This window comes from Nasonia vitripennis, chromosome 2, assembly GCF_009193385.2.
Source record: "Nasonia vitripennis strain AsymCx chromosome 2, Nvit_psr_1.1, whole genome shotgun sequence".
Taxonomy (NCBI): domain Eukaryota; kingdom Metazoa; phylum Arthropoda; class Insecta; order Hymenoptera; family Pteromalidae; genus Nasonia; species Nasonia vitripennis.
This window is the reverse complement of record NC_045758.1, coordinates 31,943,645-31,960,813: the sequence shown is the minus strand read 5'-3', so window position 1 is coordinate 31,960,813 and position 17,169 is coordinate 31,943,645. Positions and strand designations below refer to the sequence as shown.

Here is a 17,169-nt window from a genome sequence, read left to right as displayed (position 1 = left end):
TGAATCACGGGGACGAGTGTAATTTTTCCGAATCGACAGGCACTTGTCGCGCCCCGTGCGTCCGTAATCACTGTACTTTCCTCGCGCGCGCGCGCGCGAAGAGAGACGGATCCGTAATGGAATGACTGCTCGAAATAATCTTCGTCGGGACGGCAGAAAGAGAGAAATCATATCCGCAAGTCGTCCGACAAGACGCGTATCTCGATACAGTTTGCGCCAAAAGCTTTAACGCCTGCGAAATTAACGGTTATTTCAGATCGATGTTACATTATAAACGTGGGTAATTACAGTTACTCGGTTTAACACTCCGAGTAATACACGCGCTCGCGCGAAGTCGAGGCGGTGAATAATCGAAAAAAGGCTAGTCCTAATGCGCGGATTTATAGACGATCCATCAGGGGATCAACGACCAATTTTTTTTCCTTTTTTTCCGCGCCCGTATAGCCACTTTCGATCCGGACTGTATGTACGTCCACATTCCTCGGGAGAATCTCTCTAGTCCTCTCTCACACGTGAAACGGACCTCTAACCGTTAACGCACACACGGCACCGCGGCGCGGACAATTTATTACATAGGCCCGGATAAACGCCAGCGCTAATAACGAGTATAGCGACGGAGGAGAGATAAGGAGCAGCGGATATCTCGCGGAGATGCTCATCCTCTCGACTCGGCATCGATTGTCCCAGCGCCGACGGTGATATCTACTTACACGTGCGCCAGCTTGGCTTTTCTGTCAATCGTGGGACACTCGCTCCGCGGCTCTGCTATATTGACGGTTCAATATTTGTGGAGGAGACAACGCGGTTGGCGCGTAAAATCTTGTTCGTACCGCCTGTGATATACCAGTTTTGTATGGCTGCGTGCGGTTACGTATGCGGGGTTCCTTTGTATTGAAAAATTAAATTGCTATTCATGTCCGATAAGAAAAGCTAATACTTCTGTCTATCTAATTCCATAAGCTCTGGAATACACTCGCTGTCGCGTGCATACGAATTTAAAAAACGATAAAGGGTCACGCATACTCAGTGTATAATAAACCTCAATAGCAGTCGACGCCTCGCGAACAACGAGAGTGCAGTGGAAAGACGATCTAAACGCGCAGAGTATAAAATGGAATTTCTGGGGTCGACGTTCCCTAAAGAAGAAAAGGACCGAGCGGAGAGTCTGCGCCGGCAGCGGCAGCTTGGAGTGGGTCACCGGTTTCCCACTATTCGATAATGGGCCTTACCCACTTCTCGGGGCCCCCGACGTGCACCTGTAAGCCACGCATTTTTCTCCGCCGCTTTCAGCTATACACCATATACATCGTCGCGAGAAGCTGTGTGCGCTGGAAGAAAAAATATCTCTCGCTCAAAGCCCACAAGAGCAGCTCCCAAAAAGTCCCGCTTTCCAGAAACTGGATAGAGAGAGACACGATGTATTTCTTCTCGCCCATATCGATTTATCTCACTTTTCACCGTTGCTTCGCTCCTTTGTCGGCGTACCCGAAAATTCAAGATCGTCGCATATCGTTTCGAAAAAATTAATTTCACTTTCGCGGGCCATATATATATATATATATATATATATATATATATATATCGCTCACCTGTTGAGATACAAACTCACAAGTGTAAATACGCATAATCAAAACGTTAGCTAACGAAATTATCATACATAATCGAGTGTGTTTACAGGCGCTTGCGCGCGCATAAAAACTAATGTCCTTATTCGTATTCAGATTGGGCGGCGAACAATGTGTTGCGGCGGCGCTAACACACACAGCAGCGCGGATCGCAAAAAAGAAAAGAGACGCGGATTTTTTTCCGAGAAGCCAAAACGAGCGAATCCCTAATGAAGGTCCGCGCGTGTCAGTTCCGCCTTCCCTTCGAGAGATCTAGTCTCTCTCTCTCTCTCTCTCTCTCTCTCTCTCTCTCTCTCTCTCTCTCTCTCTCTCTCTCTCTCTCTCTCTCGCGATGCACCGTACGCACCAACAGGTTCCTCTTCTCGCGCGTTATGCCGAAATTAGCATAATCGTCATAAAGCACGCGGCGGTCCGATGAATTATTTATCCGCGGGTCCAGGAGAAAAAAAGCAGCCTATACGCGCGAGTTAAAAAAGGAAGGAAGCAGAAACGAAACGGGTATACGGCATAATGCGCGTATAATACACAGAGCAGTCCTTAGGATCTCTCTCTTCCTTGTTTCGACTGCTTTGGGCGCGAGCTGAGTAGTAGTAGCTGCACATTTGCATACGACCGCCGCCGCCGCATCTCCCCGCGGTGCATTGCATTAATTTTCGATCCCGCGCGCGACACACACACACACACGAGGACTGACCTTAAACCTTCCTCTCTCTCTCTCTCTCTCTCTCTCTCTCTCTCTCTCTCTCTCTCTCTCACTCGGGCATCTAATTATCGTTCAAGGAAAAGCATTAGCATGCGGTCGCGTGCCACTGGCGCCAACTATTATGTTGCGGCTCTCTCACTCTCTCTCTCCCTCTCTCTCTCTCTCTCTCTCTCTCTCTCTCTCTCCTTTCTTTCTCTCGTTGCTTTTTTTATGAGATTTGAGCAGCCGAGGACTAATAAAACGCGGCGGACGGACGAGTATTATAATAATGCGTCTAACGTGGAAGTGTGAAGTGGATTCGAGCGGCTTGATTTCCATCGGACACGAGAGAGAGAGTCGATTAACCGTGTAATTTATTTGATGAGTGGCTCGCTTTTTTTATGGAGTGTCGCTGACAATGGACTGTGTGTAGCGGAGCCGATAATCGAGCTTCTCTATTGAGAGAGAGAGAGAGAGAGAGAGAGAGAGAGAGAGAGAGAGAGAGAGAGAGAGATGAGAAGGGCTGGCGACTTTGATTTTCCCGCGTTAATTAGAGTATATTCAAAATTGGCGATGAATTACGCTCGACAGCTATTTCGAAAGTCCGCTTTAATAGTAGTTCGTCGCGGCCGCAGCGGTGAGCGGTGTATAGGAAAGTTAAACACATAACTCATATCATAAGACCACTTAAAATACTACTAAAACCCCACCATAAATCGGCCGCGGGAGACATAATTAAATCGCGTTATTCACCTGAGGATCTCATTTAAATGATTCTAAACTCTCTTACAACTCGGATAGTGTAGTCTCTTTTCGAAAGCGAACTTTCGCTGCCCATAAATACATCTCTCTCTCTCTCTCTCTCTCTCTCTCTCTCTCTCTCTCTCTCTCTCTCTCGCATCGGTGGAATGCAATCGATGCCTCGGCTCCGAAAAAGTTTCGGCTTTCCAGGATTCGTTGACCCCTTCTCTCTCCTCTCTCTCCTGCATCGACTCAACGTAACACTTTTTTCGATGGATATACGTTACGGAAGCGCGGCAAAAAGGATTTTTTCAGTTACCGCGGCGATTTGCATGATAAAAAGTCCCTCATTTCCTTCGACAAACAGCGTCTTGGATGCGATATTATATAACTCACGATCAATCAGCTCCGGTAGCTTAGGCCGGCGCGAAAGGAGCAACGATCTGTTGTTCGAGGCGCGCGAGCGCGGTGCATATATTTAAATATCCGAAATAATCGCAGGTGTGATCGATCCGTTACTCTCTATCTCCGTCGCATACGCGGAGCGTAACGAGTTAACGGTCGCGCGGATGAGCCGATACGTATTGTATGCATGTAAATAATCGGCGATGCGAGAGCGCGTACATGTCCCAATAAGCGCGAAGAGCAATAAGGAGAGAGAGAGAGAGAGAGAGAGAGAGAGAGAGAGAGAGAGGAGGAAAGGGCCCCCTTGAGCGCTACTGCGACGATAGGCAAAGTAGCGACGAGTTTTTTCCCACAGTCCGCTGGTGGTTCCTGGCCGCCGCCGCTCTGTTTTATTATAAATCTTCGATGATCTGCAGCGACTCTACGTTGGGGGGGTTGGCGGGCTCTCTCTCTCTCTCTCTCTCTCTCTCTCTCTCTCGCTGGTGTTTGAATAGGAAGAGGGCAGGTAATGGGCGCCCCGATTTGAATACACACGCAGGCATCGCGATCAAGAAGCCCAAAGCTCCCTGTCTCCTGCTTGCATATATTTAAATTCTTGTCCTTCCAAGGGTGGCTAGCAGCAGCAGTAGCAGCAACCCTTCCAGAGAGATCTGGAACAATGGGACGATGTGGCGCAACCCCTCGACCGGACGGATACATCCTTCCTTCCGCGCACAGGTATGCCTCTCGCTCTCGTCGTGCGCGATTTTGCATAGATCTCCATATGTTATCCCTTTTTCTCCGGGGCGTTTAAAAGTCCAGGTATGTGTCTGTGGAGCCGGTGTCATCCCTATGGGAAAGTGTATGCAAACCATTGTGACCCCCACGGCCGGCTCGCGCTAGGGGTGCGTGTGACCGAGAGCTACGAGGATGCGATGATGCGCGCGAGCGCCGCAGAGAGGAGAGGGGAAACCAACAGATCACACCCCTGAGATAGATTGCCGCTGCGCGGAAGGATGATGCTGCACCGACGCGGTAGTCACCGACGCGCTGAGCCTTCCTGTCGCGCTTCTTCCACGTTCTGCATTGTGTGCGCTACTCTGCCCTGTTGCGCAATGCCCCGACGCCGATGGTTTGGAATAGTTTTGCGGAAACGATCCTTAAACTGTAATACGTACGTACACGATATCGTAAGAAGCTTCCTATATTGATACTAGCTTTCAGCGTCGTTGCTCGTCAGCGCGGCACTTGTCGCCTTGTTTGTTTTATTAGACGCCACAAATTATACAAATTAAAGGCAATTTATGCGCGGCGAGCGCGCAAGAGAGAGAGAGAGAGAGAGAGAGAGAGAGAGAGAGATACCTACCACTTTGTAAAGCGTCTAATAGACAAGAGGTGTTTCTAAAATATTCAGCATCGTATACCAAACCTGTATACATCATAAATATTAAACGATCCTCTTAGTTTTTATACTAATGTATTCTTATGTATGCGCCTGCTCTCGGACTAATGTACCTTGCATCGAGCAGGTGGATTGCCCGCGATGCCCCAGAAATTTCGCAAAAAACTCGAGACTCCACCCATCTTGCGCAATTTTCTTCGAAAAAAATGCTGGAAAACTTCCTATCACGTAAACGCACGTAGCGAACGCAGTGCAGACAGTAGTCGCGCAAGCTGCGTGACTAAATCCCAACCCTTCCCACCACCTCCTCTCCAGGTGTCCTTTTTTCCGCAGCCTCCGCCCTTCGTCCTTCTCTCGCACTTCCTGCATCCCTCCTCCTGAAGCAGTAGCAGCCGAGACAATCGTGCATACGTAACGAGCCTATCTCTTCCGCGAGATTCTCATGCGGATGTAGAGCCTGCTTCTGTGGCTGTCTGTGCATATAGCTGCACGCGCGAGCTTCCATTGTTAGGCAAAGGAGCGACTTTTTTTCGGCCAACCGTTTTTTTATTATTCGACGCGCGCGCGCGAGCGATCTTTTTTTCGAGACGTTGGCTTCTGGCGTAACGGATGCGCGGGGCGGGATTTTTCCCGGAGGATATGGGTGAGAGGAGAGAGTGATGTAACGTATATGCAGAGGAGATGCGTATATAAGATCGACGGGGTGATGGTGTCGTTTGGGGTCGTTTTGAGGAGGAGAGGAGTTTTTTGCCGTTTGAATTATTTTCGAATGATCGACGCGTGCGTTGGCTTATTCGAATAGTCGAAGTTTTCAAAAAATAAAAAACCCAACCTTTGCAAATTCTCGGCATACCAAGAGCGCAGGCGAATGACGGACAGGTGGTCGCGGAGAAACGGGTTAGAGACTTATGCACCTGATGAAATTAAAATAAACGCACTCGTCTCATTTTCATTCTCATTAGTATACGGAGAACAAGTGGCTTCTCGCGCGCGCTGATTCTCTCTCATATTCACGGGGTAGCGAATCCCGCATAACATTAGAGCGGCTCTTGGTCCGTGATCGCGACAAACTTTTTACCTCCTCTCTTAACACACGTGTCGTCCGCTACCGTCTCTCTCGCGTGCTTTCGAATTCCACGAGCCGCGATTCGGTCGGATCGAGTTGGCTCCCTTCGTTTTTTGCGAAAAAAATCCTGCTCTCTCGAACATCCCCCCACTGCCCGGAGTCGCGTGCCCGCTGTGTTAAAGTCGCGAGTCGCGAGACGGGGAGTGCGTAAAACTGATGCTAATGTATGCCGAGACGGAAGATGGAAATGCGAGGTGCCCACGTGCCATCGCAGGAAGTTCCGATTGATGAGCGAAGATTTTTGGATGGTGTTTTTATCGAGTGATTGGCACTTGACTTCTTAAATGTTATTTTGCGTTTCGATGGGCAATTATAGCAAGTAGAATACACATTCAACCTCCGATCACTGTTATGTCTGCTTAAGGCTTCGTCAAAGAAGAAGCCAAAATACGCTTGCAAGTCACTAGGTTATTCGTTTTGGAAAAAAAAGTTTTTTAATCGGGCATAATATATAACGGAATCTCGATATAGAGAGAGACCGAAAAAAGTCAAATCGTCTCACAAAACGAACTAAAAAACCTAATGTTTATAGTCTTTCAAAAACGAGGTAAGGATCTCCTCGGAATGCCGTACACACAACTAATTTATTCCCGAATCTAGGCAACGCGGCAATCCGCAGCATGAAAAACGTATTTAAGTTAAAATCCTCACTCGCGCGCGCGGCTCAATTGACCATCATCATCATCAGAGCCAAAAGCATCTCTCCTTCGTGTTTTTTTTCTCTCTCTCTCTACTTTATATATCTCCACCGAACTGCAAAGAACCCGCTTACAAGCGAGCGGAGAGATAGAAACACTCATTCATTATATCTGCACGTGTAATACTTTCTTCGAGTTTCTCAACGAAATATCTACGATTCGAATTTCATTAAAAGCGAGGAAGGTCGTTGGCTGTCGACTGCCATAAATTAAGCGTCAAACCGGCGAATCGCGCGAGCGCCGCCTGTTTGTATGTATATGTGTCGTCGCATGGCTGTACAACGCGGAGCTGCCGAAAATATTTGGCCCGAAATATAAAATCGAACGGGTTCTGCTCCGCGCGTATACACACACATACACGCAGCAGCAGCCTCGCTCGTCTAGAGAAGCCCGATAAATTAACAAGAAATATAGACGAGAAGCAAAAGAACGAGTATGGAAAGAGAGAAAGACAGAGATAGGAAAAAAGAGGAGTGGAAGGAACAAGAATATCCCGTACACATAGGTACCCGCTCGAGCGTGTGTTGGAGATGAGGTTTTGGAGGTGACGACGACGACGACGACTATACTGGCTGGATATGCGTGTACGAGCCTGAACCCAAGGACCCGGAAACGGGATTCCGCGACAACTTCGATACCGGGCGTAGCCCTCGGCGCGCGTTAGTTTATACGTTTACGGCAGGTTACTTTGGAGAGTCGTTATTTTACGCTCGTATACTGTTTCTTCCTCGCTAGCTGATAGGCGTTCGCGCGATTGAAAATAAAAGATTTACTGTTATTAGTCGTACTTGTCCACCGAGTTAATGGAGCACACCTTTAACCGCATGATTGTTCATTTATTCTCCGCTCAATCCCATCTCCTCTCACATGCACGAAAAGCTCGAGAAAAAAAAATAATAAAAGAAGAAAGACACCGGCATACTCTGGCGAATAGAAGTTCCTCTTGCATATATACCCACACACACGCATAAGCGCACACACGCACAGGTCAGCTCCTCCGACCGACGATGATCGCCGTCTGTAGCCCGGGGCCTTTTCCCTCTCTCTCTCTCTCTCTCTCTCTCTCTCTCTCTCTCTCTCTCTCTCTCTCTCTCTCACTCTCTCTCTCGCGCGCGCGCGCGTATCTTCATCCTCCTCCCGAGAGTACATACCTCACTACACGTGTACTATACCTATATACATACCTGCAGTCCTGCTCGCGTGTGCATATCCTGTTGTAGGTGCGCCGTCGTCGTCGTCGTCGTCCTGGCGTCTTGGCGCCTTGGTTTATTCGGCGAGCGCGTCGCGGGATTTTAATTAAAATTCTCGCTGTTCCGCATAAAAGTGACGAGGGACATGCTGCTGCTGCTGCTGCCGCTGCACGTTTTTACGTGAAAAATCAGAGCAGCCTTTACGAGCGTTCTTTAGTGGCGGCTTTATTCTCTCCGCGGCTTTGACGTTTAGGGGCTGTTGCGAGGCGCGAGCTCAGGCGCGAGGAGATGAGGGTTGACGATGCGCCGAGAAGCAAAAAATTTCTACGGTCTGCGGATGCTTGATGTTGTTTTTTTTTTAAATATATTAACACTGGAGTTCAAAGCCATTTAATCAAAATTATCGCATAGTTACGCCAGCGCGATCGTGTGTCTCTGTGTATCCATAAATTAGAATAAAAGTGAGAATAATTTTTGCAGTTATTAGTATACAAGTGAAAGAGACATAATGTACTCCCCACGGGTGCCTATGCTTTTCCTATGCTAATTTCTAAGGCTAATCGAATAAATTGAAATTCATTTATACGAACATGAAATTAAAATAAGTTACCGTCCATATTACAATGTCCATTAACCTTTCATTACCGTCTCGCTCAACGAGGTAATGAAAGGTGATTTTCATAATTTTTACACGCCTTGGCGCTAACTGAGTAAACACTTTCCGATAAATAATCGATCGAAAATAATGGATCAACTTTAAACTCAGGCCAACCTATCCTCCTCAATTTATCGCTTCCAGCTGCAGGACTAACGAAATTCTCGCGCGTATAAGGACCTCTCCGAGTCTATAACTACGTTAATTCAACAACAGTCTGCTCAGGACTTCGTTTCGGTAAATGTCTCGAAGGCTAATTCGATTTTGTAGCGAGAGAGCAGCCTCGGCGACGCAGAAATGTCCTCGACTCTCTCGGGCTCGACAGGGCATGAAGCCTTCGCCACGATAACGAGCCGCTGTGGAAAGGACATTCCGGTAGCTCGATCAGCCATACACGCGCACACCTATGTACGCAAGTGGAAAAACGACGGACGGCCTCTAACGCGCTAGATATTGTAGCTATCTATATATTATTATTTTTGTTACCGTTATTGTTGTTATACCCATTAAATATGGCCCTATACCCACCATGACGTTAGTTAGAAAGATAATTCGTTTCCTTCCCCCCACATATTTAATAGCAACTTAGAAGGTATGCTCTATTTTTTTTAATACACAAATATATCGCAGCTACAGCTGTACGATGTGACGTATTTTATATGTAGAGTCAACGAGGAAGTGTCGGGACAATCGGGACAATAGCGTCACGGTCAATAGATAAAGCAAGTGGCAAGCTCGCAAAGTCCGAGCATACCACCTGATCCATGCCTTATCAGTGTCGATGCGGTGACCAATTGCGATAGCTAATTGTCCAAGCGCGGGCAGTTTTCAAATCCAGTTCTGCAGATCCAGTCAACTTGGCCATACCGTTCTTTTTTCCTCTTCTTGGTTATACATTACTTTCGTGTTGAACATTCACGCTCCTGGACTTGAACGATATTATACGACTACTTTTCACGAATTGTCAAAAAAAAAAAAAAAAATGGCTACCTTCGATTTAAGTGAAATAAAAATAGTCGACGATCATACGTCAGAATTAGAAATGTTGAGAAATTTAGTGGACGAGAAGGATGATGAAAATACAGTACACCTGTTGAACGTTGGAGAAATTATTCGAAAGCATCAACTCTGGATACAGAAGATACCAAGAGTGGTTCCTTACTATGGTATGACTTAATAATAGTTTTCTTGTACAATTTTATTAGTGAATTTCTTATGCCTGTAAAAAATAAACTTTACTTTTAGCCGTAAAATGCAATCCGAATCCAACGATAATAAAAGTCTTGGCAGCGTTAGGAGGGCATTTTGATTGTGCATCCAAGGTTATAAAAAAAAAAATAATTTGTATTGTAGGAGACTACATAAATCATAAAGTGCTAACAGTAAATACATTTCGCAGGGAGAAATCGTTCAAGTTATGCAATATGAAGTACCAAGTGATAAAATTATTTTTGCTAATCCGATAAAATTTCCATCCCACCTAGAATATGCTAGAAAAGTTGGAGTAGATACAATGACAGCTGACAGCGAAGAAGAGTTGAAAAAAATTAGAAAACTTTACCCAGATGCAAAGTAGTAACTTATTGATTTGATTCTGTTGCTTTACAATTTTAAATGAATAATTTGATTTCAGGGTTGTAATACGTATTCGTTGCGATTCAACAGTCAAGACTGCGAGAACTCACTGCTTAGATGACAAATTCGGATGTGATCATTCCAGTGATGCTGTTCAGTTAATAAAAATGACTTTGGATCTTGGTTTACAGCTCCACGGATTTAGTTTTCACGCTGGTAGTCCATGTGAGGACGCAGTGGCTATTTGTCGTGGAATTTATCGGTGTAAAGATTTAATCGATACGGCAAAAACGATGGGTTGTCGAGATGTTAAATTAATCGATATCGGTGGAGGCTTTCCGGGTGAACGAGATTTCATACTTGACGAGGTAACGAGTAATGGTATATTGTATACCAAGAGCGTAAAGTGGGCTTTTTTAGGCCGAGTGTGGAGTTTGCAGTACGAGTCAAGGCGAGTTGGTCCGAGCCGTAGAAGAGTACTACTGCAACCACACGAAACCAAGAAGCCCACTTACCCCTTGGTGCACACCATATTTTTTGTAACGCATGTACTGGTATCCGCGTTTCCACACACACAAACACATGCATATACGATTTTTTTTTGCCCACCAGTTTGAAAAAAAAGGTACTTTACGCCCGCGTTTGGGATGCCCTTAATAGGCACGAAAACGCGAAAATCGTGCTTGTGGTACAAAAAATAAATATTAAAATTAACTTATTTTAACTCATGGATCGTAAAATCAAATTTAATCAGTTTGCAGACATGGTTAATAATGCACTTGAAGATATAGATTCGTCTGTAGAAATAATCAGCGAACCTGGTCGTTTTATTGTTGCATCGGCTTGTAATTCTGCAGCTTACGTCATAGGTAAGAAAACTGTGATGAAAGAAAACCAAAAAACTTTTATGTATTATATCACCGATGGTGTGTATGGTTCCTTCAATGAAGAACTGTGCACTAATAACTACTTTAGGAGTCCAGTTAGTAGTTTTAGGAATGTAAGTATTTTACATGCTCCTCTAATACGATCTGCTACAAAATATTTATAAGTGTAGTAACATAGCAACAAATGATTTTAGCGTCTTATCCAGTCTACATCAACGGACGACGAAAAATATCCTAGCTCAGTGTGGGGTCCTACTTGTGATTCTTTTGATGTCGTTTTAAAAAATAGTATGCTACCGGAATTTAATGTGGGAGATTGGCTTGTCTGGGCAGACATCGGTGCATATTCGACAAGTTGCGCGAACGAGTTCAATGGTTTACAAATCCCAAAAGTACATCCAATTATGAGACGAAAAGACTGGCTAGACTTCTTATTGTAAGTAGATGTATGATACTTTTTAAAATAATTCATTAATAACTGAAAATTTAATATTTTACAGGAACTATTTATCGACTGAAGTGAAAAATGGGCAAAATAATGAAATTTACTAGAAACACACGTTATCCTCAAAAATTCAAGGCAAAAGTAAACAAAAATTTTGATCAGACTGAGATCTAATAAATAACAACGAAAACTTTGCGCAGAACTGTTATACACCTACATTTGCGATCATGTTCTATACGCGTTTCTTTGAGGCATGATCTATGCGGACTTACTGTTCAGCGAGAGCGGCTGCTTGTAGGCTGCTTATGCGCGCGTTAATACGGCATTTGCGATCATTTGTTAGCTTTTGCAGGATTAACGTTGAGGTGTTTGTTGCCGGGTAAAAATGGATTACGGGCTATGTAAGGATCGCGTTGAAAATTTTCGTCAAGGCATTAGACGGAATCTAGTTAGCGATATCAACCTAGAAACTCTTGAGAAAAAACGACGAGATCCGTCGAGAGCTGAATAGCTGAGGCGTCACGTAAGACCGTCTCGCACAAAAGTATCCTCTCTTCTTTCGCATCCTAGACCCTTTTTCTCTCTCCACGCCTCGACATAAAAGCACATCACACAGCTCTATCTCCCACACAGCGATAAATTCCGCATAGATCTCTCTCCGCGGCGAGACTTTTTTGTCCGGCGAGTCAAGCCTCTCTCGCGACTGCACAATAGTCATCACACACGAGCAGACATCCGCGGCGCAGGAGCAGCAGCTGAGCTCCCGGTGTTATTTGCTCGTCCGTTTAGTCTCGCGTGCGATCTCTCGCGCACTCGCGCTATGTTTGGCCGAGAAATTATCGGAAATTAACACTTAACAAATTAAACAAAGCCGCAAACATTGCGTCAATAAATACTTGCGCTTCTAAAAGGACCCGCTCGCTCGTGTGTGCGTGTGTGTGTATTATACGCCTTCTCTATACGCGCCGGCATGTATTTTTCTTATTTCACAGACACGAGCGTAGTCGTCAACGCGTGGATTTACGTTCTTGACAGCTAGACAGAGAAAGAGAGAGAGAGAGAGGAGAGAAGGAGGAAGAACGTGTTTCTCAGGGTCAGCTGCGCTCGCGCGCGAGAGAGAGAGAGAGAGAGAGAGAGAGAGAGAGACGCGCGCACAGGTCCCCATAAAATTGCTTGCGTACTACGCAAGCGCGCAGCGACGTTGTTGCAAGTGCTTAAATGTTGTATACATGTCGCAAACGAGAAATGGCTGCTCCGCTGCTGCTGCTACGAGAGCCTGCGTGCGTGCGTAGCGGTGCGTATTATACATAGCGCTGGTAACGTTGCTGCTTCTCGATCGATGGACTACACGAAAGGTCCGAGTTTTATACCGCGAGAGATCGGTATAAATATTCCCGAGGCTTACATCAGCCGAGAGATCGCATTTAATAAAGTTGCAGCGAGGAGGATGTAAACTCGGAGATGTACGCTCATTGCGTCATCGAGCTTTTACTTAGTCGTCGAGAGCTGATTCGGGAGAAAATATATCGGCGATGCACGTGTTTTATTGATAATTAAGAAATTATTCCCTCCAAGTGTCGGTTTAACGTCGACGTTAAGGATACGCTGGAAATGTTGAAACTCGCGCGCGGGCCGCACGGGTAGTGCAGTAATTGACTAGATAAACCGCAAGCTCTTAAAGCCGCTTTAATGATACGTTATTTAAGGCCTTTACTGCTGTACATATTCGCTTACATAAATAGATTTATACTCGTTGCTTTAATTAGATAGCTCTTCGCGGCGATGATTGGGCTGAGGAAGAGAAAAAGGTCGACTATATGTGAGTTCCTTATTAACCCACCAGTCACACACTCCATTTCTCTTCGGGTGGATCAAGTTGGCCAAAAATCTCCGAAGCCGTGTCTCGAAGCTGCAAATAAAAACGTCCGCCGCAGAGAAGAGAGAGAGAGAGAGAGAGAGAGGATTGCGAAGCCGACAGGCAAAGTCAATTTCTGAAAACTAGGAAGTCCAGTTGTGCTCACGTGTCCGTCTTTACACTAAGTGCACGAGCCGCGAGTGCGCAAATGTGCGCAAGTCTTTATGGGAGACCGGTTGACATGACTCGACCTCTAAAAATAACTGCCTAGAGAACGTGTGTAATACTCGCGTTCGCTGCGACTCTCTGAGGTAAGAGAGAGAGAGAGAGAGAAAAATATCTATAGCATTGTGTTAATTGCTATTACTTACATTTGCACGCTGCTCCTTTCATCTCGCGGCTCGAACGGCTCGGCGCAACGGCATTCAATCGACGTGACGAGAGGCTCTCTTGCAGATTTTGCGCGTTATGTCTGGAAACAAACAAGGTTGTTTTTTCTCGACTTAATATTTTCGTACTTCGTTGGAAAAATAATCGTATTTTTATACTTTTAATTATAAGTCAGTAGCCTGCATCTCTCCTTCCGCTCTCTATCAATGGCATAGCTCTAAAGCGACGAGAGCATCAGAGAAAGAAGCCAACAAAAAGCCTGCCGAGCAGACCTACCGGTTCAGATAAGTCAACCTCCGCCGACCTTTTATTCTCCCTCCCGCGATATTCTTTATTAGCCTGCGCGCGCAGACTCTCCTCTGCGGCGCGCAAGCGGGTGCGTTATGCCTCTCTCTCGACAAAGTACAAGAAGCAAAGGGTTACAAGCCTCGGCGCGTGTTCGGGGCCTTACTTATTGGACAGTTTACACAGCCGAGCGTCCGCTCGTAACTCCCGCGAAAGCTCTCTCATGTGTGTGTGTGCGTGATGGCTCGCGATAATTTTCGGACGAAACACCTGCAGCGATAATAATTTCGTTTTGTGTATTTTCGATTGTACACGACTCCGGCTTGTTGTGCTGCTGCCGCTACTTCTTTCTTCCTTTCGATTTTCTCCCGGTGTGCAGTCGCGATGCTCGTTTTTGCTTGGGCCTCTTACAAACAGCTGAGAGAGCGAGGCTTATTTAGTGGACTTTGCGTGGGAGTGGGTGAATGATGTCGTCTTTTTGAGGTGTCCGTTAGCCAGTTGCAGAAATTATTTACTTCCTGTAGGGATTTATACGCGAAGTTTACCGAAGGTGACGTATGGATCTTAGGAAAATTTACAGAACGAATTCGCAAGTAGGTACACACACACACACGCGGCACACTGAAAAAAACACAGTCGTTTCTGCTGTAAAGTCCGGTAGTTTTGACCGTTCTGCCACCGTAACGACTGTTCAGTAAGAACAACGGTGTGGTGTGCCACTGGTAGTTTTGGCGAGTCGCGACTCGTAAAATTGGTCGCTTACGCGGGACACCAGCAAAAACGACCGAACTGATTGTTTAAAACTGCTGAACGCTACGGTAATTTTGACAAGTCTTCGTAAAATAACGGATTACTGGTGCGAGACCAGTTAAAATGGCTGTGTTTTTTTCAGTGCAATTTAAACGAGAAGAGCCAACACAGAGTATACGCTCTTTCGCAATTTATATTCCAATCAATTAAAATGATGAACATTTTCATCGTCGCATAAGTTATTGACATTAAATTATCCCATTTAAATTTTTATCTCGGCCGATTGGCAGCCTCAAATGCACACACACGTGCATGGAGTGTGTTTCCCCCTGACAAATGATTGATGCCTCGTTCCCGCAGATATATACTCGCGCACTTAAGTAGACACATCACGCTTATCGCGCGCCGCCACGGCAAAAATCCGCTTCGATTCTCGCGACTGGTTCTCAGGCTCTCTCTCTCTCTCTCTCTCTCTCTCTGTGCGTATACAGCGTGTCATGCATGTGCGTATATAATAACGCAACGCGCCAAGTTTATTTCGCCCGTGAATTTATACGCCGGGGCATTGTGCGCGTCGTTAAGGTGCAGCGTGTACGACTATACGGGGATATTTTTGCATAAAAATGCCCGCCGAGTGATTGGGCACTTTGGAAAATTTAGCTGCCAGGGGTGGCCGCGACAATGTTATTCCGACGAACAGGTCTAACCGCGCATATATAGGTGAGAAGAGATCGTGTAACCGTCGGGGTATATAACAGTATATTGCTACGCAGTATAATTTCCGGCAACAAAGTCTATCGCCGTTGCTTTTTTACTTCTGAAAGGAATGATAATTATCTGTATGTATAAGCGACGGTTCATCGATATTTTCCAATGTCCCCTTGGAAATCGATCGCCGACTTCTCGTTAAATCGTCATAAATCATCGCAAGAAAAGTATAGCGCGAGTGGAGAGCCTTTCATTCAAAATCTCCACGTAACATCTTCATATCATCGCGGCGCGTCCCGTCGCGACTGTTTTCTCTACTTATGCCCAATAAAATCAATCACAGCCAGAACTAATGACAAATCCGTCACACACGCATTGCATCGACGTGTGCAGTCCTCCTCCTCCTCGCAGTGCAGTGTCACCCTTCGATTTTCCACCTCCTCTCTTAGTCTTCTTCTTTTTTTTTATTTTCGGCGAAGCAACGTCATCGTGGCACGCACAAAAGGCCGCAGATGCCTATCGTTCGGCTATAGGAAATTGAAAGGGTGTCTAAGGAGGTGTCTATAGTGGGCGAATACTCTCCGCGGGGGCGGTTTCTCTCTTTCTCCGCAGGGTGGCCCGAAGATCGTGCCGGTTGATAGCGCAGGATAATAGCCCCGCGCGCGCGCGCGCGTGTGTGTGTGCGCTCGTATGGGTATACAATGGCCCGCGGGCTAAGCCTCGCCTCGCAGTTGTCTTTCGTGCAGCGCGAGAGAGAGAGAGAGAGAGATCGTTTCGGGGGCTATTCTCTCGGAGATATTCCCCTGCGAGCTGAGGTTTTTCGGGGCTACTGGATTATTAGGAGGTTCTGGTTACTCTACGCGTGGGTGGGTTGCGTCGTCGACTGGAGACAATCGAGTGCGCAGATAAGAGGCGCGATGGTAATCGCTTAAATGGGTATACACGCGTACGCAGTGATGAATGGATTTTGACGATGATCGCTCCGATACAAATTTTGACTCTGGTTACGCACAGTACGCGCGTTTCTGGGAAAACGCAAATTTCAACCTGTACCCGCGCTCTTATACGGCGCGTATGAATACACGCTGCGAGCTGAATCAAGTTTCTAAGTATAGTTAAGGAAATTCTTCACACGCCGTAAAATCCGAGCCCAGAGCTAACCATAAACCGCAATCAAGACACGCATAGTCGAATGAGTACAGTATCTTATCGTCCAGTTTACGTTGCTCAACTGCAGCCGGGGAAATATTCAATCGATGCATCATTTCGTTCGCAAAAAATCTGAATGAACGAACCGAACGTCCTTCTCCCGCACTGTATCTCTCTCTCTCTCTCTCTCTCTCTCTCTCTCTCTCTCTCTCTCTCTCTCTCTCTCTCTCTCTCCATTGAGCCGTTGCACAAAAATGCGCCGCAGCCTCCGGATAGTCGCCGGTCAGGTGCAGCTTCTCTCTCTCTCTCTCTCGGTGCCGATCGCTATCTGCCAAATCACTATCAATCACCGCGAGCGCGCGAGAGGCTACCGGGCGACTTTTCTGCCGAACCAATCCCAAGCTGGCCTATAATCCGCTTTGTGCTGGCGCGCGAGAAGGAAGGCGAGCGATAAATAAATTACGGACGAGGAGGGAGAAGTAGGGATGGTTTTAACGAGCCGCTCCCTTCGCGCGCTCGCTGTGGGACGTCGCGCGCGAGAGGAGGAGATCGGTATGGCGTGCTGGCTTCGTATCGATGAGTTCCGATTTCGATATGACGACTGTTTGTGCGTTTCTGAATT

General features: G+C 46.3%; 1 protein-coding gene and 1 long non-coding RNA gene across 4 annotated transcripts in view; one reads left to right on the top strand and one right to left on the bottom strand.

The window, feature by feature from the left end:
- LOC103315844 overlaps positions 1-17,169 on the bottom strand; it is a 373,598-nt gene that overhangs the window by 214,182 nt on the left and 142,247 nt on the right. For 2 of the 3 annotated variants that reach the window (XR_004344579.1, XR_001728826.3), the window contains one exon: positions 13,637-13,737. This is a non-coding gene — a long non-coding RNA (uncharacterized LOC103315844). Of the gene's footprint in view, positions 1-13,636; positions 13,738-13,813; positions 13,985-17,169 lie in introns of those variants that run through there. The other variant, XR_004226837.2, reaches the window with a different exon arrangement.
- On the top strand, positions 8,874-11,605 carry LOC100120850 (ornithine decarboxylase). Its single transcript, XM_008206685.4, has 7 exons — positions 8,874-9,669; positions 9,749-9,825; positions 9,903-10,075; positions 10,137-10,446; positions 10,833-11,078; positions 11,160-11,401; positions 11,466-11,605. Exons 1-7 carry the CDS (start codon positions 9,486-9,488, stop codon positions 11,515-11,517), a joined length of 1,284 nt encoding a protein of 427 aa, XP_008204907.1. The 5' UTR covers positions 8,874-9,485; the 3' UTR covers positions 11,518-11,605.

Bases quoted from the DNA above. Each gene is read 5' to 3' on its own strand.
- LOC100120850 (XM_008206685.4), top strand. From the start codon at position 9,486: ATGGCTACCTTCGATTTAAGTGAAATAAAAATAGTCGACGATCATACG. The intron at 9,670-9,748 runs GTATGACTTAAT...CTTTACTTTTAG, and splicing joins AAGAGTGGTTCCTTACTATG to CCGTAAAATGCAATCCGAAT. The intron at 11,402-11,465 runs GTAAGTAGATGT...AATATTTTACAG, and splicing joins GACTGGCTAGACTTCTTATT to GAACTATTTATCGACTGAAG.